Source organism: Gobio gobio (assembly GCF_949357685.1).
Source record: "Gobio gobio genome assembly, chromosome: 15".
In the NCBI taxonomy this organism is placed as follows: Eukaryota; Metazoa; Chordata; class Actinopteri; order Cypriniformes; family Gobionidae; genus Gobio; species Gobio gobio.
Window position 1 is genome coordinate 27973776 of NC_137108.1, and position 24824 is coordinate 27998599.

The 24824-nt window shown below is 38.0% G+C and overlaps 1 protein-coding gene across 5 annotated transcripts in view; it reads left to right on the forward strand.

Annotated features, from left to right (window-relative positions):
- The window catches only part of spaca6 (sperm acrosome associated 6), a 53637-nt gene that overhangs the window by 25206 nt on the left and 3607 nt on the right, over positions 1-24824 (forward strand). For 4 of the 5 annotated variants that reach the window (XM_079837359.1, XM_079837362.1, XM_079837358.1 and 1 more), the window contains 6 exons: positions 17599-17685; positions 18428-18499; positions 18752-18775; positions 23145-23222; positions 23741-23841; positions 24617-24773. In XM_079837359.1, coding sequence (XP_079693485.1) covers positions 17634-17685; positions 18428-18499; positions 18752-18775; positions 23145-23222; positions 23741-23841; positions 24617-24773 — 484 coding nt within the window. In that variant the 5' untranslated portion in view covers positions 17599-17633. Of the gene's footprint in view, positions 1-13267; positions 13331-17598; positions 17686-18427; positions 18500-18751; positions 18776-23144; positions 23223-23740; positions 23842-24616; positions 24774-24824 lie in introns of all 5 variants that reach the window. The other variant, XM_079837360.1, reaches the window with a different exon arrangement.

The window sequence follows — 24824 nt, forward strand, 5'->3', positions numbered from 1 at the left end:
ATTAGGAGTAAAACTTTATTGAAGCTTTAATAAATAGACCTTAAATCATTTCTTTTTTTAAATAAATATTTTCATAACTAAAGGTATATTAAATAACTTTTTTTTTTTTTTTTTTTTTGGTCTATATATCATCAATCCTTCTTCCAAAACGTGTTTTTGCCTATGGTAAGCCTATTATTGTTTATATTTTAGACCCAACGGGATGGGTTTTGCATGAAATCGCATACATGCATACATCACTCACCCGTGTGTGTCTCGTCATACCCGTAAATAGAGAAACACATTTCTGGTTTGCATAGTGTGGGAGTGGAATAGGTTAGTTGTCAGTGTCACAACGAGTGAGAAAGGTCGACATGGAGCCGCTAAATCTTGAACCTCCAGGGAAACCCGTTTGAAAAAAACACCGAACAGAGGAGAGTCTGCTGGCAAAAAGAAAATGCAACAAAGTTCGTGATAAAACCAGAATCAACATCTGCTTGGATTTTCGGGAGATGACGAGAACTAAGGGATTTTAAATTATGTAAATGTTGTAGACGGAATGGGAGATGAGACTCTGATTGGTTTATTGCACATTATGCCCAAAACACACCCATGACTCGTGATTAGGTACAACCCTTTTGGACCATGCGCCTGGTGCATAGGGTTGCCACCCGTCCCGTGAAATACGGAATCGTCCTGTATTTACAAGCAAAATGACTTACATAGGTCCACACATAGTTCAATAAACACATAAGAATTTTGCTGTGTGGAGATTACTGATAGCAAATATAAAGAAATCAATTTCACAATAAGTAGTAGAGAAGCTCATTTGCGCATGATTTGCGTTTTAGCGGCTTTGTTGCCATAGCGGCAGAGTCTCGAGAACATGCGCTGTAAACTTGTGCGTTTTCTTAAAAACATGTAGAGCTCGCGTCCACCGTTTGAACGCAAGAGGTTCTCCAGATATAGGGCTGAATAGAAAAAAAGGTATCAATGGGTCTGTCCAGTAACTCATGATGAACCTCAGGCGAACTGCACACTTTGCAGAGAAGCATTTCAGCTGCTCAAACTGTCTGACTTAAAGCAGTATGCGGTGACAGACACATCCGTGCTTCTAAAGGGATAGGCCTATTGTTTTTTTTATGGATAATACACTCACCTAAAGGATTATTAGGAACACCATACTAATACTGTGTTTGACCCCCTTTCGCCTGCAGAACTGCCTTAATTCTACGTGGCATTGATTCAACAAGGTGCTGAAACCATTCTTTAGAAATGTTGGCCCATATTGATAGGATGGCATCTTGCAGTTGATGGAGATTTGTGGGATGCACATCCAGGGCACGAAGCTCCCGTTCCACCACATCCCAAAGATGCTCTATTGGGTTGAGATCTGGTGATTGTGGGGGCCATTTTAGTACAGTGAACTCATTGTCATGTTCATGAAACCAATTTGAAATGATTCGAGCTTTGTGAAATGGTGCATTATCCTGCTGGAATTAGCCATCAGATGATGGGTACATGGTGGTCATAAAGGGATGGACATGGTCAGAAACAATGCTCAGGTAGGCCGTGGCATTTAAACGATGCCCAATTGGCACTAAGGGGCCTAAAGTGTGCCAAGAAAACATCCCCCACACCATTACACCACCACCACCAGCCTGCACAGTGGTAACAAGGCATGATGGATCCATGTTCTCATTCTGTTTACGCCAAATTCTGACTCTACCATCTGAATGTCTCAACAGAAATCGAAACTCATCAGACGAGGCAACATTTTCCAGTCTTCAACTGTCCAATTTTGGTGAGCTCGTGCAAATTGTAGCCTCTTTTTCCTATTTGTAGTGGAGATGAATGGTACCCGGTGGGGTCTTCTGCTGTTATAGCCCATCCGCCTCAAGGTTGTGCGTGTTGTGGGTTCACAAATGCTTTGCTGCATAGCTCGGTTGTAACGAGTGGTTATTTCAGTCAAAGTTGCTCTTCTATCAGCTTGAATCAGTCGGCCCATTCTCCTCTGACCTCTAGCATCAACAAGGCCACAGGACTGCCGCATACTGGATGTTTTTCCCTTTTCACACCATTCTTTGTAAACCCTAGAAATGTTTGTGCGTGAAAATCCCAGTAACTGAGCAGATTGTGAAATACTCAGACGACCCGTCTGGCACCAACAACCATGCCATGCTCAAAATTGCTTAAATCACCTTTCTTTCCAATTCTGACATTCAGTTTGGAGTTCAGGAGATTGTCTTGACCAGGACCACACCCCTAAATGCATTGAAGCAACTGCCATGTGATTGGTTGATTAGATAATTGCATTAATGAGAAATTGAACAGGTGTTCCTAATAATCCTTTAGGTGAGTGTATATTAATATAATATTCCATACATTATCCGAGCTTGGCAGACAGAATTATTCTATTTTTTTTAGACAGGTTAATTAATAGATTACAGCCTAATTAATGTTATTATTAATTTATCATTTAGCTAGGCTATATTAATCATACATAATAACAAATATATTTAAATTATAATAAAAATAATATTTAGATAAAAATGGGACAAATAATTACATAATAATAGTCATAATTTAAGTAAATATAATCTAAGTAAACATTTTTGAATTTCAGAATAGTCAAAAAAGTGATTACTGTTTCTGAATGACTGCTTAAAGGGAGAGTTCACCAAAAAATGAATTATATTTACTCACCCTCAAGTTGTTCCAAACATGTATACATTTCTTTATGTTGAACACATACATTCCAATTATGGAAGTCAATGGTGCCCTCAAAGCAGCCTGGGTACAAACTTTCTTCAAAATATCTTCTTTTGTGTTCAGCAGAACAAAGAAACTCATACAGGTTTGGAACATTATGAGGGCGAGTAAATGATGACAGAAGTTTCATTTTTGGGTGAACTATCCCTTTAGAGTGCACCAAATAGGCTACTAAAGAGTTCTTTATAATAAATGAAATAATCAAATGTAAAATTATATAAATTGTGTTCTGTTGCAAGTTCACATACTTGATCTCATGTTTTCTAATGGTTTATTGTTGAGTTGTTATTGTTGCAATAATCAGCTTTTTTCGGTTGTGAATGGGTGTCCCTTATTTTGCCACACTGAAGGTGGCAACCGATGCGCTTTAGACCATGCGCTCCGATCTGTAAAATAGGGCCCATAAATTGCCATATGTAGCTCTTTAACAGAGTTTATTGTAAAGCATTATTATCTATTGTGAAGGGTCATATTCATTATTCACCCACACATTCACACAGAGCCTAAGAACAACCAAATCAATGTTCTTCCGCAAAATGCAGAAGTATTTTTTTTACATAGTGTACCTTTAACCTTTAAATGCACAAATGTTTCGCTAATCATTATTACATATTCGGGTCTTTAGCGACCCAGATCTATATTTAACACAGATGGATATCTACCTGTCGCGATAATATAAAACTCACCTGATATTAGTGTAACAGTTACAGAAGAATAAAATTAAGCATATTTTGTTACCTTTTGGTGCTTTGAAGGGTTCAGTTTGAGCAGATGTTTTATACCATCATCACTGTCCTCATCAGAGCTCATTTCCCTGTACATTCAGCATCTGGCTCATATTCACTTTGTCCAACATATTCTCAAAACAATAATTTTCAGCATCTTCAAAATCAATATTTTGATCGCTGACAGCTTCTTCACCAGATCCACCATCAAGTGACAATGACACTAATATTTGATTGTGTTCAGTACTTGCTCTGCAGTAAATTGCTGAGCCATTTTAAGTTTTACTGATGATTCTTCCTATTCTTTTGTTTTCTGCCTGAGGTAACTATGACAAACGTCACTACATCATTGTGTATCAGACATCGCCACCTTCTGGAATAAAGATGAATTGCACTTATTTAATGATCAAAGATTCAATTATTGTTGTGCAGAAAAAAAATATACTTGCACTGTTACACACCTCGGGTCGTTATCGACCCTATACAATTCTTACAAAAATGGATGGGAAAACCCCATCGTTTTATCTATATTGTTTATAATGAATTGATTGAGGAACACTAAGAAGGTTGATGTCTAACTTTAAATAATGAATGAGGGGGAGGGTAGTAAATTAAGTCACAGGTGACTAAAGACCCGAGGTATGCATTTAAGGGTTAAAAGCAATTTTAATGATTTTTTTGTGTCTTTTTTAGTGCTGTCAAGCGATTAATCGCAATTAATTATAGGCAAAATAAAAGTTTATGTTTACATTATATATTTCTCTGTACTGTGTATAATTATTATGTATATACGCCACTCAGGCGTAACATTGACTACCTTCCTAATATTGTGTTGGTCCCCCTTTTGCTGCCAAAACAGCCCTGTCAAGGCATGGACTCCACTAGACCCCTGAAGGTGTTCTGTGGTATCTGGTACCAAGATGTTAGCAGCAGATCCTTTAAGTCCTTTAAGTTGCGAGGTGGGGCCTCCATGTGTCGGACTTGTTTGTTCAGCACATCCCACAGATGCTTGATTGGACTGAGATCTAGGGAATTTGGAGGCCAAGTCAACACCTCAAGCTCGTTGTTGTGCTCCTCAAACCATTCCTGAACCATTTTTGCTTTGTGGCAGGGCGCATTATCCTGCTGAAAGAGGCCACAGCCACCAGGGAATACCATTTCCATGAAAAGGTGACATGGTCTGCAACAATGCTCCGGTAGGAGGTATGTGTCAAGGTAACATCCACATGGATGGCAGGACCCAAGGTTTCTCAGCAGAACTTTGCCCAAAGCATCACGCTGCCTCCGCTGGCTTGCATTCTTCCCATAGTGCGTCCTGGTGTCATGTGTTCCCCACCCGGCCATCCATGTGATATAAAAGAAAACGTGATTCATTAGACCAGGCCTCCTTCTTCCATTGCTCCGTGGTCCAGTTCTGATGCTCACGTATTGTAGCAATTTGTGCTACAGTAGCTCGTCTGTTTTATTGGACCACACAGGCCAGCCTTTGCTCCCCACGTGCATCAGTGAGCCATGACCTTGTCGCCGGTTCACCACTGTTCCTTCCTTGGACCACTTTTGATAGATACTGACCACTGCAGACCGGGAACACCCCACAAGAGCTGGAGTTTTGGAGATGCTCTGACCCAGTCATCTAGCCATCACAATTTGGCCCTGATCAAACTCGCTCAAATTCTTATGCTTGGCCATTTTTCCTGCTTCTAACACATCATCTTTGAGGAGAAAATGTTCACTTGCTGCCTAATATATCCCACCCACTAACAGGTGCCCTGATGAAGAGTTAATCAGTTATTCACTTTACCTGTCAGTGGTCATAATGTTATCCCTGATCTGTGTATATACTTACACATGGATGTATATATTTAAGAAAAAAAACATTTATAACATATTTATAATATATAAATGATTTAAATATTATATATACAGTATACACATGTAAATATGTCTTATACATGTATGTGTCTGTATTCAAATATACATAATAATTATACACTGTACACACACAGATTATGTAAATGAAAACTTTCATTTTGTATGTGATTAATCGCGATTAATTGTTTGACAGCCCTACTTTTCATTTTTAACGCTTGAATACCTTTTAAATTTAAGTTTTAACTGTCATGTTTCCAATGAGCACCACTGGTCATAAATATACTCCGGCAGCACACCCATTTTGTACATTTTGAGGATATATTAACTTTCTTACGCATATTTGAGATATCAACATTCAAGAGATTGGGGGGGGGGTAATGGTAAAGATGGCAACAGAAGAAGATTCACCAGTTTATCTGGCAACAGAGTAATAATGTCCTCTGCAATCTCTACTGGGCTTTTCAACAGAGAAGTATGTGGCTCTGCATGTGCGTTGCGGTGTGAGGTAGTTGGTTGTATGGTTTCGCATAATAAACAGCCCGGAGATAACTGTACAACCTTCTAGCTTTCCCTGCGGCTGCACGCTTACGGCTATCAGAACTCATCATGGCGGCAGAAGCAGCATGGGATGAGCTCATGTGGACAGCCAGGAGCAAAGATTCAGTTACAGCATGGTTATGTAGTGGATATGACTTTAAAGACCTGCTAGGGGTCCCAGATTGAGCATCGGGGATTCCAACTCTCATTTAAAATCTGGAAGTAAACAAAGTTGTAGGATGTTGAAAATATGTAATACAATAAAACAATCAATGTGATCTAAAATGAATCAGAAATATTAAAGCATCTGCACTATTTCTAGGTCGCTAATCAAATATGTAAATGTGTGAGATGAACTCTTGTACAGACAGTCAATGTTCTTCTGGTGAAGCTCAAGATGGTCTTTGGATCATTGTCAAATCATGCAGGAGAACGTGATCATTAGGTTTTACACAAACGTGTGGAATGTTCATTTGTAATTTCAACTTTTCACACAAATTGTTGTGCGGATAATATCATTTGTAATGAGGCAAAAGGAAAAAAACGGAGCACTTTCAGTGGTCTTCGACTGGGGATGCTTAAATGTGCCTGTACACTCTTAAAAATAAAGGTTCTTTGGTGGGGTGTATGGTTCCATGAAGAACCTTGGCAGACCCCAGGCGGTGAGAGTAGGCCAGTTCACCTCCACCTCCATCACCCTGAGTGTTGGAGCTCCACAGGGCTGTGTGCTGAGTCCCCTGCTCTACTCTCTCTACACCCATGACTGTTTGTCCACACACAGCTCCACCTCGATCATCAAGTTTGCTGATGATACTGTTGTCCTGGGTCTCATCTCCAACAACAATGAGACGGCATACTTGGACGAAGTGGAGCAACTGACATCATGGTGCCAGGACAACTGTCTCTCTCTGAATGTTAACAAGACCAAAGAACTGATTGTGGACTTCAGGAAGAGACAGCATCGGTCATACTCCCCTCTCATGATCAGCGGGACACCGGTAGAGAGAGTGAACAGCTTCAAATACCTGGGTGTGAACATCTCCGAGGATCTGACCTGGACTACACACATCCAGACACAGGTGAAAAAAGCCAGGCAAAGACTGTACCACCTGCGCCAGCTGAGGAAATTCAGGGTTTCACCAGCCATCCTGAAAACTTTCTATCGAGGGGCGATAGAAAGTGTCCTGACTCAGTGCATCACAGCGTGGTACGGGAACAGCACCAGTCACGATTGCAAAGCCCTGCAAAGAGTGGTGCGCTTATCCGAGCGCATCTCAGGCTCAGCTCTCCCGTCTCTGCAGGACATCTTCACCAAACGCTGCAGAGGTAGAGCTACCAAAATCATCAGAGACATAAATCACCCTGCAAACTCTCACTTCACCCTGCTGCCATCTGGTAAGCGCTTCCGTAGCCTGATGGCAAAGACTGAAAGACTCAGGAGGAGTTTCTTCCCCCAGGCCATCAGACTCCTGAACTCAGTCACGTGACTTCACTTCACCCCGCACACGCATAAACATCCAGTTTATACATTAACATTCACATACTGCCATTGCACTGCACTTTACGTTCCTATTGTTACTGTGTAACAACCTGTAATAAACCTGTTTGCACATCATACTCCTGTTTGCACATTATACTCCGATTTGCAATTATACCTATTGCATGCACATCATACTTCTCTATATATAAATATATATATATATTTTATGTTAACCACTTATTTTTAAGTCTACAGTTTATCTCACTTATCATATCCACTTACTTTATATTTTATATTTTTATTTTATTTTTTTATTTTTATCTTATTTCCTATTTTTATCTTACTTGATTTATTTATAACTCTACTTATGTTAATACTTTTTATTCTAATTTTATTCTATTTCTATTTTAATTTCCCTTGTGTTCTTGTAACTGTTATTTGCACTGTCCATGGAGCGGACCTGTTTACATTTCACTGCCAGTTGTATATTGTGTATATAACTGTGTATGTGACAAATAAAACTCTTGAATCTTGAATCTTGAATCTTTCCATTACAAAAAAGAGGTTCTTTTTTTTGCGCAGAAAGGTTCTTTAGACTATAAAATGCTTAGAAAAACGGTTCTTCAGGGAACCAAAAATGGTTATTCTATGGCATCGCAGTGAAAACCCCTTTTTGATTCTTCCTGGCACCTTTATTTTTAAGAGTACTCTATTACTGCATGCACCTAACCAAAGCTTTTTTTATTAAATGGAAACTTCAGCAGCAGGTACTTTTAAAGTAGTTTGCATGTTGTGAAGTCAAAGTCATTCTTTGTCTGGTGGCGGAGGCTGATGAATTTAAAGGAGACAAAAGCAGCAGCCCTTCATAGTCTATCATATTTAGATTAAAAGCAATGAATTCATAAAACTGATTTTTTTTTTCTCAGACCAATGGTATGCGGTGTTGTGTATGTAGCAGCTTTATAGAAATGCTGAGAACCTTTTAGTTTGGATTTATTGCCACTGGCATTCAATTAGATAAAATATTCTAGATCAGCCTTTTTTAATTAAATGTTTATTAGATTACATATTTTACATCAGATTAAATATTTATTTTCCTCTAATTCATTTTCTAAATTAACCAAGTATTTTCTAGCTGAGGAATACTGATATGAAATTTTGAGTGAAATTTTTTTTTTTCACTCCGAAACAGCAGAAACGTTTAACAAAGCAAAAAGCTTTGTTTGTGTGTTTATTTGTTTGTGCCTCCTATCTCTGCATCACCATCCAAGTCACCCCCATCCTCCTCCTCCTCCCCATCTCCCCCTGTGTGTCTGGCTGGTGGCTCAGACAGCCAGCATCCGCATTGCGTTGTAGCTCTCTTTTACTCCCCCTCTGTCTCTCTCACTCTCTTTTTATTCTCTTTCTCCCTCACTCTGTCTCTTTCTTCCTCTTTCACCTATAAAAGGGCATGTATCAGCATATATCCTACTGGAGGTGTGCTGAGAGGTTGTTCTGCGGTCAGATGTCGATAGTTTCTGTTGTATATTGAGGATTTGGTGTTGAGTTCACACACCATAATGGTATGTGTTAGGATATGTTTCAGTGTCTGTTCTTCATTGCTGTGCGCATGCACAGACTGGACCAATTCTTCCCATATATTCTGCTTTGATTTTCATGCCCTTCACCCACTTCCACTGCTCTATTACTGCTGCTCAGATCAGCTGCAATCAAATAATTGGCACGTTTTGTTACAGAATCTGAATTTTATGATACATGTGGTGTGTATGTGCTTGCAAACACTTGATTGTGCATTTAAAACTGTGTGTGTCCTGTGGTTGAGTGTGTTTGAATGGGGGAAACCAGGGCAAATTGTCACTCCAGGAAGTTGTCTCAATGGATGTATCTCAGTAACTACAAGGTTTGAGTCCAAAATCCAGTTACTTAAAAAATGTGTTTTTCCAGCAGTGGTTTTGTATGTTAGTTTAAAAAAATATGCAATTTTTCAATTTTGATGCAATTTATTTGATTTTATTAGCTTCAGTATACACAATTTAACCACATTAAGGTACATTTTAACTGAAAGGTTGATCTGTGTTTTCAGCACAAGGATATTCTTTTTAAATATTCAGATTTTTCATTGTAACTGATTATCTTATATTTTATACTTTTATACAATTTATTCATTCATAATTGTTTTTGACTATATTCAAATATGTGCTGATGAATGGTGCATTTGACATTTTATTGCTATATTCATCACTTTTCATATATGCACTACTTTCAAGAGTATGGGTTGAGTTCAAATAAAATAAAATAAAATAACCTTTTATTCAGCAAGGACACATTAAATTGATCAAAAGTGATAAAAGTGACATTTAAAATGTTACAAAAGTTTGGCACAGCTTCCACACATATTAAGCAGCGTAACTGTTTTCAATATTGGTAATACTAATAAATGTTTCTTGAGCCGCAAACCAGCATATTAGACTGATTTATAAAGGATCATGTGACACTGAAAGCTGGCGTAATGATGCTGAAATTCCAGCTTGGCCATCACATGAATAAATTACATTTTGAAATATGTTTAGAAATGTAATCGTATTTTACACTATTACTGTTTTTAATGTATTTTTAATCAGTTCAATTCAGCCTTGGTGAGCATAAGAGACTTCTTTCAAAAACATTGAAAAATCTTACCGACCACAAACTTTTGCTAGTGTATATATAAACCTATCCATATATGAACCTAACCTACCCTGAAAAATGTTACCTAGAGTCCTAACTAGCCCCAGTCTTTCCTATACTGCAGTACGATCATCCTTCTTCAACTTAAACCTGAGTGGAAATTTTCCTGACATTTGTCTAGTGACTCGAGGAAGCGGATGTCTTGCCACGTGATAAGCGGTTCAATTGAGAGTGACTTAGAAGTGTGGCCATCCGGGCCCTGAAATGGGGAGACCTGCACCGAGCACGGTGACGTCATTCCTCCAGCAAGAACCTCAGCGCTTTGTCTTATTCTGCTCCCTTATTGCAGACATGCAGTAGCCTACACTGGACAGCATTAGAGCATCCGTAAAACAAGACAGAAGTAAGGGGGAAACATTAGATTCATAGAAATGAACATAAAAGAGAACCAGATAAAGCACAAGTTTTTGCAAATAAGACTGCCTGCAGTCAGCAATACTAATAACAGCTGTTGCCTCTGTTGTAGAAATGGAGGTTATTAAGCATTCCCTTTGAATAAGCTACTGTAAAGCTAATGTACAGCTGATCCATACTAGTGGGCCCTTTCATGTTCCAGCGCATCAATGTCTGAATGTCTTTATCCCAGATTGTACTAATAATGATGTCTGCAGCAGACATTTTGGCTACAGAACAAGGGGCTTTCGTACCCGCCGGTTAAAAAGGGCTATTCCTTCTTAGCTCTTCCTCATTGCTATTTGTGCCTATCTTTGTCTTTGTTACTGTTCGCTCTCAAAGCAAAATGAGTAGCCACCCCCACTCACTGTACCAGCATGTCATAAATCATATTTAAACGCTACACCTCCACTGAGGCTGTGGGAATGGAGTGTGGCCGGCTAAAGAGGCCATGCGAGGACAATGCAGCATTTAGTCGTAGAAATTAGCATTTTAAGCAGATGAAATTGCTTCTAACTTTTAATTTTTCAACTCTTGATGTGGTATTATTTTGCCACGTCTTGACATGTCTATAAATGCGAGATTATACATTGTTTAAACACATATACACCAATGCATTTCTGTGACGCATGAACGGAATATAGTATTATTTTCCAAAGGATACCACATTTTTATCGCATTTCACGTTAAGTGTAGGATAATACAGTTTTAGGCACAATGTCTATGACGATATTATTCTTTTTAAAGGTTCAATTCTGTCTTTTTTTTTTTTTACCCACCCTCATGTCGTTCCAAACCTGTTTGACTTGCTTTCTTCTGCAAACTTGCAAAAAAGAGATATTTTGAAGCATGTTTTGTCTATGCATTGAAAGTCAGTGTTGTTGGGCCCTACAACATTGGACCCCTTTGGCTTTCATTAAATGAACAAAATAATTTTTTCTATTCAAGTTCACTTCAAGTATCTTTTATGTTCCACAGAAGAAAGAACGTCATAGAGGTTTGGAAATGAGGACAAAATTATAATTTTTTGAATGAACTGTCCTTTTAATAACCTGATGCAAGTGGATTCAAACGCAGTGCTTTGAGTGCTGAAAGACACATTAGTGCACAAGTAGATATAGCCTATTTGCTGTACTGATGCAGCCGTGCGGCACGTCTGGGAGACGGAGCGTAATCTGATGAGGCGTACCCGCAGATTGATTAACTGAAGATTGCGGCAAACGCGGGGAGTAATATTTTCCAGCGCGTTATCATTTTGCTAGCCTGATGCTCTGTGGCTTCTCACCCTGTTTGAGATTCTGACCCTCCCCCTTCATTTCCCATTCCTTCTTACTCTCGACTCTCTTCTCCTCTCCCCTTTGCCCCCTCCCTGCTCCCTCTGTCTCTCACACACATTTCCTCTCTCAGACGCATGCATACACGAGCGCACAGACTGCGAAAGAAGGGGGGCAGGGGTAGTAACGGAGACACGATGCCTGAAAAAACGTGAGCGAGGGAAAGAGCGAGAGAGAGAGAGAGAGAGAGAGAGAATAGGGATGTTGTAGGCTAGGGAGGGATTGGGAGGTAAAAAGCGAGAGAGTTTGAGATTGGGGACAAGGGATGTGAGTGCTTGAGATGCTGAAAAGAGAGACATAGAGATGGAAGACTCAAAGGCAAAAAATGTATGTGTGTGTGAGTGTCTGTCTGACAGGGAGGACACAGTCTGAGGGGCTCGTGGTGCTGTAGACTATAGGATTGCTGTAGGGAAGGTAGGTTGTGTGCTACCTATGGGATCAGTGTGATTGTCTTTGCTCTACCTGCCTGTGAGCTCATTGTCTGTGTGTCTGACTGGCTGTCTGACTGTTTTTCTCTTTCCAGAGAAAGGGGGAGAGATGACCAGACACTTAGATTGGACCCATAGAGAGTGGTAAAGGATGGACGTTTTCTCGTTTTCTTTCACTTTGTCTTTGTCTCACCAGGTTTAACTTTTTTGAGCCAGACACATTTCCGCATCCTTCATGCTGCACGTGAGCCGTTTTTTCGTCTTATTTGCTTAGTTTTCGACAGACTTCGTGTGTCGACATGCACTTTTTGTCGCCGCAAAGGTTGACAATGTCAAAGTCTGCATGTTCCAGATGCCATGATGAGGTAGTATATCTCCTTTTGGATTTTTGCCATTCGCCCTCTGCTACATCATCATGCGTTTTTTTTGGCACGGCAGAGGCTTTTATTTGCCGTAGACAGTTTATTGTAGCGCTTGTGATTGACACACCTGTGCACATGCATGTATGCAAGACAGATGATGTTTCTCTAATGGCGAGATGGAGTGATGCTTTGAAGTGCGCTTGTATGTTTTTAAAAGACAATAGGACTGTGGGTCTAACTACTGCTGCAGTCGTTTTCATAATTCATGACACTGATGTTTGAGAAATATTTTATTGTCATAGTATTTTCGACTGTGTACAGTCTGTAGTATTGCATGTCTACAACCGTCTAGTCTCAATCAGTTTGTCAACTCACATCTTTGAAAAGAATCGTTTTCATTATTGGTAATCTTTTCCCATTTGGTGATCGTCAGGATGAAGAATTTGAACAGTTTGGTGTCTACTCACTGTCACTGTGTCAGTTGTACCAGCTGTCTGCCAAGAAGGGGCACTATTGCACCATTTTACCTTTTTCGGGTCCCCATTTGCAGTTTATGCACTGTGTACAATCCATCCAATATTAAGTTAACCACTTGTTTAGCCTCCTAAAATGTTTGCATTGTATATATTCATATTTGTATTGTTTTTTATCTTAACAGGTTTCAACCAAACACCTGAACATTGGGGGGGGAATTGGATTACCTCCATATGCAATTGCTGCTGTAGGTATTCCTTTTAGCCCTGTCCTCATGTCACCTGGTGACAGCTCAAGGTGCTGTTCAAGTGTGAACATGGCTGTTTTCGGTGATGATTTATGGCTTTTTGTTTAATGGTTTACCAAGAATTACTTTACACTGTAAGTTCATTTTATTTGATCTTAGTTTTTCTCCTGGTTGTTATGTAATATTGCGGAGAATTCTTTGTCTCAGGAGTCAGCGGATGCACCTTTGATTTTTCCAAAGGAAAAGCTCCTCAAGCAGATGAGGTTTTACTAATGCTCCTGGTAGAGTCGTGCAGAGGATGATGCCTCTGCGGTGAAACATATTGCAGTAAAAGTACCCATCAACAACACCCCATGGTTTTATTATGACTGACACAACACAGTTTGGTGCAAACATTATGTGTTTACTGCTCTCTGTGTGCCCTTACTGTCTGAACCAAGTGAGGGTGAAAATCTGAACAGCGCAATGCAGTCGGAGCCCCTTTTTCCAGGTGCTTTAAATGTTTAAGGTTTTGAAGACTTCGTGATGTATTATTTCCAGCAACATGGTCCTGTTTTTTACAGTATGTCTCTTTGTCCCTGAGACCCTTAACCTGTGAGGTCAAACTAGGTCACAGGTGAGGTCCTCAGGAACAGGGCTGCATGCGCCATCATCCCAACAAGTCAAACAAAGGAGAAACATTTACCTTTTGATTGTATCTTTAAATCAATCTTAGCTGTATTTACAAAACCCGATGAATGACGATTATGCCAAAAAAGAGCAGATTTAGAGTTGTTATACTGTAAGTCATTACTAGATTGTACTCCAGTTGAGGTATTGACTACTGGGGACACACCCTATTGGCTGGCTTTGTGTTCTACACAAAGAAATGATCCAATGAGAAGACAGCCAAGGGTGGTGACCCCATAATATTATCAACACTCATACTATCATTCGGTACATACAAGACAAGACAGATATATTTATAGGTATACGTATCCATATATGTCAATACGCATCTCTTCTCCCCTATCTGATGCTCTCATAGTACCTTGTTTCTAAATATAGTTTTCTAACGTTCATGTGTGCATAATTTGTTCATACTTATCAATGGAGCTATTTACAAATAAATGAAAGTGAAATTAAACATCCCACATGTTGTTTGATGCAATTATTATGTGTGACAGCGTGAATGAAGTGAGTGTGAAAATGTAACTGAATCTGAGCAGCGCAATGCAGTCCAACAATGGTCCTCTTTTAAATTGATGCAAAAGAAATTTGAGAGATTTCAAATGATGCCATCTTTGGATCAACATACAAAACTTTCAAATATAATCCTCATAATGTAATCATTGCAGTTGTAATGTTTGTTGTGTCAGCTTAAATGCATACACAGCGTTAACTAACCACATAACATGCATTATATTATAGCTGTATACTCTTGTCATATGGACATTACTTTGGCAAATTAATTTTGTATATTGAAACGAGCATTTTCTGTAAAGCTGCTTTAAAACAATGAAAAGCATTATACAAATAAACTTGAATTGAAATGAAACAACCAACAAAGCCTTGTCGGAACATGTTAGATGCAAAGGTTTTTTTCATGGCTGTCAATAAATCCAAAATATAAAATTTCGTACTGTAGAAAAATGTCACTGTCCCACACACGATGCACATTCGAAATCACAAATGAAAAATGAACCCAGGAAAAAAGGGACACTGGCACTCCATGATATGTTCATTTTTCAGCACACCCTCTGTGACTTTTTGGCGTCCCGTTGGAGGGCCAGCTGTAGAATAAGCATCTCAGGACAGTGCGGCGCAATGCTACCTGTCTCCTGATCATTGCTTATAGGCCGACTGACTGACTACAACGTCTTTTCTCTGGCAGGCCTGCGGTGGGGCTCCTGCTCACTATTGATTGGCTTGTCTTTGCAGAGACAGATGAATGCATTAGTACCCAAGTCGCTCCTGCCACTGGAAATATATTAACTTCATGTATTAGGCGCCCTGTCTCGTTACCATGGCGACACTTTGGAAAAGACAGGGAAGAGGGGGTGGAGGGAGGAGAGGGTGTTTTGGGGTGATGGAATTGGGGGGGAGGGGTGTGGGATATGGGATGCAATAAGCTTGTGGGCTTGATTGGTAGTCTCTCTATTTCTCAGACACACACACACACACACACACACACATTGACAATGTTGGGAGTCCTTCCCCATCCTACCATATTTGTGTATGTTTCAACCTTTATATTTATCTGTTATGAATGGTAAATACGCTTTTTCTAATGTCTCATTATTGTAATTTTATGTTTTGTCTTTTTCCTTTCTTTCGTCTGCTGCTCAGAGATCAGTGATCGATCACATGCGCAGAATGCCTTTTCTTTTCTCTTTGTTCCGGTCAATTTGGATCATTTGCAATATCACGGCACCCCACCACCACCATCAACAGGCACACAGGCATCACCCTCTCCCTCCCTTTTTCTTTCTCTCTCTCCATCTCCCTTTCACACACACACACACTCCCAAGCTCTTCTCTTTGCAGCAAAATGGTGCATAATGGGAGCATAAGAGGGTTGAAAAGACAATTGGAGTAAATTAGGAACAAGAAATAGTGGGGGGAACACAAGACCAACATGAACATCACATGTATTGCTTTTGTCTGGAGACATTGCATGATCACGACCTCACATTATGTTAAAGGGATAGTTCACCGAAAAATGAAAATTCTGCCATCATTTGCTCAGTCTCGTGTCGTTCCTAAACTGTATGACTTAATTTTTTTTTATGTGGAACACAAAGGGAGATATTTTGAAGAATGTTGGTAACCAAAATGTTTCAGTTCCCATAGACTTCCATTTTTTCCCCCATATAATGGAAGTCAATGGGAACCCCCTAGTATTCTTCAAAATATCTTCTTTTATGTTTCACTGGGGAAAAAAGAAATTCATACAAGTTTGGAACGTATTTTATGAATACATTTTCACTTTTGGGTGGACTATCCCTTTAAGAAAGCTACATGAGCCTATAATCCAGGGGTGTCCAAATTAGGTGCTAGAGGGCCACTTGCCTCAACACACCTGCCTGGAAGTTTCTAGTAGACCTTGACTAGGTTCAGGTGTGTTTAATTGGGGTTGATTAGACATCTCTGCTAAACTGCATTTGACTAGGAAAAAAAGTTGATTTAGCTTTTTATTTATTTATTATTGTTTGTTATATTTATTGTAACACAAATAATCACCATCATGTTATATTGCTGTGCTAACGTAGAGCAGTTAAAACCCGTTTTCAACGGTTCTCAAAGGCTATTTTGTCACGACGATGTCATCATTCAACTGAATTTTCTTAAGATGTTTAGTTTCATATTATCTTCTCAGGTTCAGAAAGAACACAAAAACAGAAATGGTTGTGTTAATTGCGAAGCTGTTGTTTTTCAGCTCGGTTATTAGTAGAGCTTTGAATTGTTATCAATGCTTTATCGATGTCGATGACAGTCTTCGTTTGTGTTGGGGCCATATTCTTACCCAATATAATATAAGGAATGTAGACTCTTGTTTCAAAACACTGGATCGCATATTCAACAATGAACCAAGAGTAACGGAGGCAGGGAAAGTAGGTAAGAATTATGAAATCACATAGCCTATTATTCCGTGCGAGAAGTTGTGCTGTAGTGTAACGTTAGGCCTAGCGTGACATATTTCGGCATGGCACGAGTGTCTTTGCTTTATATAATACAAATATTAACAACCGAAATATTATTTAAACTTGTTTTAATTAGTAAAATAGTTAATTATATCCTTCCGCTGTTTTAGGCTACATAAAGGTCTAGTAGTTACTAACTTAAAAGTTGCTATGCAACAAAACTACCGGAGCTGCGCTATGGGGTTTCGTGTTATTGAAGTCCAGGACTGGTTCTGTTTTCTTAAATGAAATGTAGAAGTTTAAAAATGTCATCGATGTGCATCGTTTGGAAGAAGTGATCACATTCACGTTTTCCAACACCGTACAATGTTTTCTTCTTTATGTAGGCTAACGTTAGGCCTATTCAAATTTAACTTGTCACTAATTTCTGTCATTTCTACTCTCAGATAGTTTTTCTTAATCAATTGCCTATCAAATTTAATGTGCGGGTAAAAAAAAAAAAACGTTGGTCTATTTTGATTTTAGCCTAGCCTACTTTCAAATTAAGGCAGCAAAAGTAAATGTTACTTTCTTTTATATGTTTACTGTTTTATGTGTACAAGAACATAGCGGCTTACAGATTATTGTTTTGGATTTGGTTCTCAGGGAGAGGCTATGACGTGAAGCTGAAGAATATCTTGATGGCTGAAATTATGCCTATAGTGGAGGAATTTGACGAGCAGACAAATTATGGTAACATATTAATTCATATAAATATATCCAGCAAAGTGATTACTGTTTGTTTGGGAAGGGAAAAGACCTTTTACAATTCATTATAGGCTATAATGACCAACAACCTCTAGGATTTACTTAGAGACAACAGAATAAATATTTACTTTCAGATATGGTTCGTTTGTAATAGTAAATGTGAGGATAATCTTATCAGTGAACTCCAACAGTACCTAGATTACAAAGTATAAACAGGCCTGGAGTTTCTTACATTACGTATTCTGAAAACTGATGTGTACAAATGTGAAGTGATTGCTTACACTTTCCGCACCCAGAAACGCAGTGTATTTTATGACAAGTTGGATGTGGTAAAGCTGTAAACCTGTCAGTTCTAGTGGTTTGATTACAAGTTTTACTTATACAAGTACAAAATCATTTATCCTTTTGAAAAAAGATATTGTTGATCTGCTTCAGAAAAAATAAAGATGGGTGGTTGTTGTTGTTGTTTGTTTTTTATTCAATGAAAGTTTTCAAAAAGAAGTGCTTACTTTAGGTGATTTCCAATTGTTCAATAGTTAAGTTGTTGATGCAGCATTTTGAGAAGAGCCCATTATTTCACACTGGGGAAATCAGAAAAGACAGGCCGAGACTGACATGAAAGATCAGGAAGAGAGCCTGATTGAACAGACATATACAATCATTGACATGCACACATTGAGTGAAATTAAGTTAAATGGTTCTGTCCTTCTCCCATTTTTTTTTTAAGATACAGTGTATGAGTTCAGGTTACAGGCAGCAGCAAACAATTTCATTGAAGCAGCCTCAAGGCTGCCAAGAGGTGAGACTTAGATTATAACTTCATTTCTTTTGCTTGGTAAACCATGAAATACTGGACCTGAGCCTTAATCTTTAAACTGCAGCTCTCACTTTTCTCTATAAGTTTCATCACAATTTCCTCATTTCTCTCTTCATAATTTCTCCAGCCTTAAAATTGACTCACCTATCAGTTTCAGTTTTAATAACTAAACTGTACATTCCTTGCACATGGATATTGAAGTATCTAAACTTGTTTTTTTTCTTTTTCTTGCAGCCTCTGGATGTTTCCCCCCATGTGGTGAGTTACATTTATGTCATGACCCTCCTGATAAAAAAAAAGTGCTTGTGATGTAATTTGAGGTCTCTCAGTTTTCTAGACTGTCAGAAACCTTTGGAGAATCTTTAGGTGTTTAAGGTAGGGGTGTGCTATTTTGACAAAAAAATATATCTGAATATTTATTTGGGATTTTATCGATAATCAGACAATATTTTGCTGTGTGTGTTATTGTGCTGCACTTTGGCAGGTTTAGGGCTGCTGTGGACAGCTGACTCCTAAAGTTTTTGATATTGTTCATATTCTGTGTGGTGGTCAGTTCACTGCAGTGACAGAAATCATCTTTTCCAAAAAGTTTAAATTGATTTTATTAAAAATAAAATTTGATTGATTTTTATAAATGTATTTTTAAACCTAATTAAATGCATGCATCATCTTTTGTGTCAATTTCATAAATGTAATCAAATTTTATTATAATAATAAACAAAAGGACTGTTACCAATCAAATTAAATAAGTATCAACAAAATTCATTGCAATGGAGAGGAAACACAGCAGCTGCATCTGAAGTGGCATTTAGTTGCATTTACACTGTTTAATGCAGCTCAGAGGTGACAAATGAATAACCTTCAGTTACAAATGCAGTTATGTTTTAAACATAAAATGTTGAATATTGATATTTGAAATGATTTAAAACATAAAAAGATAGTTTAAATGTGAAATTAAAACCGCCAGCAGGTTGCAGCAAGTGAGTCGTTGAGATTCAACCATTCATTCAAACAGCTGATTCATTCAGGAACAAAGCATTTTACCATCTTAATATCTCTTATTAATTGAAACTTTGATTCAACTGATTCGTTCAATCAATGTAAGGAAACACCACCGTGTGTTGCTCAGAGACGCAATTACAGCCCTGTGGCTTTGTCACTTAAAGGTGGGGTAAGTGTTATTTCAAAACTGCTTTAGTAAAGTGCCGGCTCGGGCCGTGGACCAAAACAAACTTGTAGCCCATCAGCAGTAAAGGTGCGTGTCTACTAATGATGGGGAGAAGAGATCGCTCAGTGCATCATTCAAAATACACGACACAGGACGGACATTAGCTGAGCGACGACAGAAAGAGAGAGATGGCAGATACAAAACGTGGAAAAAATCTAAGGAAGAAAAGAAGGCTTACGATCAGGCAAGATGTATCAGCTTTCCAACGCTGGAGAGAACTCAAGGAGGCCTGCAATCGGACGCAGAGGTTGCTTTATTTCTTCTCGATAGGCGAGTAACATTGGTTTTGTTTTGTTTCACAGAACTAATATATGCTGGCTTTTGCTTGAATATGCTCGTGTGTCATGTTCGCTTGTTTGTCCATTTGCAGTCGTATTGTCGTTCACTTCAGCGATGATAAAGACCCATTCATTTCCACATCCTATAGACCACTGTCTGTTTCAAGCGTCAGCTCGCAGTGTGTCCGAAAAGTAAGACCATAAACTCCTAATATATGTTTGTTTCCTTTGCTTCCTCTTTTCGTGATCAATATAACCCTCTAAAAATGTCATAATTGTAATATGTTCGTTATTTGGACTGTCACGCTCGTGCTATCGAGTCGTGAGAGCTGTGTTTGTGTTTTTGAGATGTAAGGGATGAGTTTTTCACTGAACATTCGACTTGGATTACCACATTGCTTTCACTTATTTATGGCATAGCAGATTCCGCCATAGTCGTTGCCTGGGTTACGTACGAATGTGTGGGGCAGATCTATCAAAATAGGGGCGTGTTAGTTTTGGTGATTTGAAATATCAACATCGGTTACCAGAAAGCGCTTACCCTACCTTTAATATTAACTTTATTAAGTAAACTTGTATAAAATCAATATCATACTTGGTATCATGCTGATACTTGGAGAAACACTGCATTCTTCTTCGTGTGATATTTATTAACTCACTGATTCTTGAGATAAGGGGCAAAACATGTCCCAAACACAAAAGCCCTATTTATGTTAAAAAGTAAGAATGTCAACACTTAAAAAGTTACCTCTAAGGGAAATTTGTATACTCAGGACATTTATTGCTTATTCTTTTAAATAATTTCTTTAGTATTATTTTAAAAGCACACTCTATACTTGGAAGCACATTTAATATAACCTGTCCTCAGCATGAGGTCACACTGTAAAACTGCTTAAAACTGCTGTAAAAGTGTTTTTAAAAAAAATACACAGTTACATTAAAGGCGGAGATCTTTAAGATGCAAACAATGCAACAAGTAAATATTGAATTATATTTTCCATTAAAAAATAGCTATAAAAGTCGTGTCCTCACTTTGCGTCAAAGTTTATAATTCTGAATAAATCAGGCAGTGTCATGGGCAGCTTTAACTCTGAGGAGCATTTGCTATTTCCTGCTCATTGTGCTCAGTCTCACAGTAGGACACATAGTCCTGGAAGTTATAGATTTTAAACAAAACAATATTGAAGTCTCTGCGGTCACAGCCTTAACATGTCAACTCTGTCATCGCAGTGTAATAGTTTCTGTAAATAGTTGTGGGATAAATCTTTATTAAGGCAGCTACAACGGAGGAAAAAAACTAAATTGCTCCACTGTACAACACGTGATTAATGTGGAAAGAAAATTCAATTTTGTCAACTCCATCAGGTTTTATGTCTGAAAGTTGACAAATGCTCTCAAAAAGTCTGTATAATGTGATTGAATATGTTTTTTGCATATGGGGAATTCTTCTAATGCTGTGTCATGATTCTATTTACATATACAGTATATTTGGCCTCAGCTCGACCTTTGTCAACACCGCCAGGTGAAGGTTTTTGTTAATTTTGAAAGAAATGTCTTATTCCTTTTTCAATTTCTTAAATGTTAAAACATCAATGGAACTACATGATATTATGTCTTTTTACCTAAGAACATTGCTGTTATATGTTTAATATTAAAAGGAGGGAGGAGGATTTAGAAACTGGGTTGTTCATAATAGTGTGAAAACAAACAAGAAATAAACCGAGCATGTATTTTATGATTTGGATCCTTTACTGAACACCAGTATTACATAACTGAAGATTTTACATTGTTTTTGAATAGAATCAATTAAATTAGCATTTGTGTGTGTTTGAAGGACATGGATTGAATAAATATAATTTTATAGAAAAGATATTTAGAAATAAACCTGTTCCCTTAAATGGTTCATTATCTGAGACCTTTGTCTACAAAAATACCCATTTTTAATAATGTAGTGTTAGTTTCTAAAACAAGTTTTGTCCCTTATCTCAAGAATCAGTGAACTATATTAAATTATATAAATATAGACTAAATCACTAAATCAAGCATTCAGTCTAATCTACAAGACTACATCACGTAGTGTATGCATGCACTAGGTGTGTGTGAGGGATATACTCGATAATGTCAGATCGCACATCATTAAAACAACAATTACGATATTATCGCAGATGATATATATCGTACACCCCTAGTTTAAGGTGCCTCAAATATCCCACTAAGTACTCAAGAAACTCATTTCCCTTATGATGGTGTTCCTGTAAAGGCCAATTCACACCAACTGACGGCATCACTTCTGTCAGTACCACTATCATCAAAGAGGATTGACAATTAGCATACAGTTTGGATTGGCGGTATGGATCTGTTCTGGGCAAGATTCAGCATAGCATGGATAAGAGTAGGGAAAGCAGCCAAAAGAGTATTGTATTGCGGCAGATTTTATAGTGTAAACATATGCAAGCGCGAGTGAGAACCGTTTCGAGGGAGATGCCAGGTGTGCGTGGAAATAAAAATGGAATATTCGAATCCCAAATTTGAAAATCTAATACCAACCCATCTAACGAATATTTGAATATTCTGGTCCAGCCCTAGTGTGAATGAACCTTAAGAACCACCACTGACCATCTTTAGAGTTCTCATAGAAATGTATGGGTTCCGTCTTTTCTATGTTGGTTCTTTAGAACAGGGTTTTTAAACTAGGGCATTGACTGAAAGGTTCAAAGAAAAAATAATCACCACAATAATAACAAATAGTTTAAATTCATAGAATCTGACATTATTATTATTGTTTCTTTCTGCGGTCTAAACACTGATCAGAAATCAATTTTTTTTCTATTGACAATACAAAAAAAGAAATACAGATTCTTGTTCCAGATAAACTTTTACACATATTTATAATAGTTTTATATTTCCCAGTATAAATTTTGTACATGAATATGTACCTGCCTTTATATTTTAGAAAAAGGGTCCTTTGCAAGGGGATCATCATACAGTATTCAGGGGTCCATGGCACCAAAAAACATGTTTGAAGTTTTCCGCCAGTGTGCTGATCTCATCACATAGGTGCTTTTGATTTTCAATAAAAAGAAATTACTATAATATTAATGGGATAAAATGTATTGTTTAGGTTTCCAGGCGCAAGGTGCTGTTTATAACTGCATGACCTGTCAGTACGACTCCTGTGAGTTCCCGCTAGATTGCCCCGGTGAGTTGACAGGCTCCTTTACATCTGCACAGTTTTCTGTTAAATCTAATAGAATATGTAGTTCTATGCAGCCCCCCACCCACACTCTCCACACTTGACATGATGGATATGTTATAACTCAACCTGACAGAACCACCTCTGTAATTATGTAACGGCATTTACACGGCGCAGACATCTACAGCTTTTAACTCTACTTAAGAGCACAGCAAAGTTGTTAAACGAAACCTTGGGCATTGACACACTTTCACACATGTGGGTCACCTAAGATGGCAAGCCTTCTCCCACACACCGTGGTATTCATTTCCACTCAGCACAGCTACAATTACTGTTTAACGTATCTTTTCCTTGGCTGCTCTCACCAGAGGCTCTGTTTAAATATTATAATTAGGTGAATGGTGGGCAGACTGTGCTGCCTCTGTCCTTCTGTTGACAAAAGGCATTCAATTGCAAGGTGAATTGTTACAGATCTGTGTCCAATGTATGTATGTATGTATGTATGTGTGTGTGTGCTTTTACAGTGAAGGAAATCACTATAAAGGAGAACAACAGGACTCAGATGTGGTGTAAGGTCCCTTTCCTTCTGCCCACAGATGCAGAGATTGTCTGGAGATATGCAATGGTGAGGAGTTAATCACTACAGAGCATGAATATCTAACAAAGTTCTAAAATGACCAAAATGAATAATAATTACTATTAAAAATAAAAATGTGCGGACAAAATTGTAGTATGTTTGCTGCAGAATTTACCTAAATTAGAGGGGAATGTAGCTATAATAATTGTTCAAATATTTTTTATGCTGACAAAATTACAGTATTGCATAAATTAATTTATTCATCATGATTTTTGTTTTATTTATTTATGTTTATTTTAATTCAAATGCAGACACAATTACAGTACGTTTCCTGCAGACTGGCTATATATCCATGCATCCATCCATTTTTTTTTTTATATTTTATTTAAATGCAGTCACAATTATAGTATTTTTTGCTGTAGAATTTACCAAAATTGTGGGGAATGTAGCAATACTTTTTAAATATTATTTTATAACGACAAAATTACAGTCATAAATTCTTTCATTCATCTTGTTTTTTTGGGGGGTTTTTTACATTTATTTATTATTTATTTATTTAATTCAATTGCATACAAAAGTATAGTATTTCTATAATATAGAAATACTATAGTATAGTTTCCTGCATAATTTACAAAATTAGAGGAGGCTATATTAGAGGCTATATATTAGAGGAGGCTATATAGCCCTAATCATTTATATATATATATTTATATCTTTTATATAGTCCCACTTGCTAAATGTGATCGTACTTTAGGGATCAGAATTTTCAAAACTTTCGTTCCCATTCTTTTTTGTACTTACAAACGCTGACCTTGACATACAGGAGAGCACAGTGTTGATGGATCGGTTTGATGAGGTCACGGCTGGAGTGGATCCACTTTACTTTATCCCCTCTGCCCGGCCAGAGCACACAGGCACCTACCAGTGTGAAATATTCTCTCAGGAGCACTCTCTCGTCCGGATCTACTACTACCTTACAGGTGACCTAGTACATATGAAAAAAGAATGACATTCCTATGCTTTTGCTATTA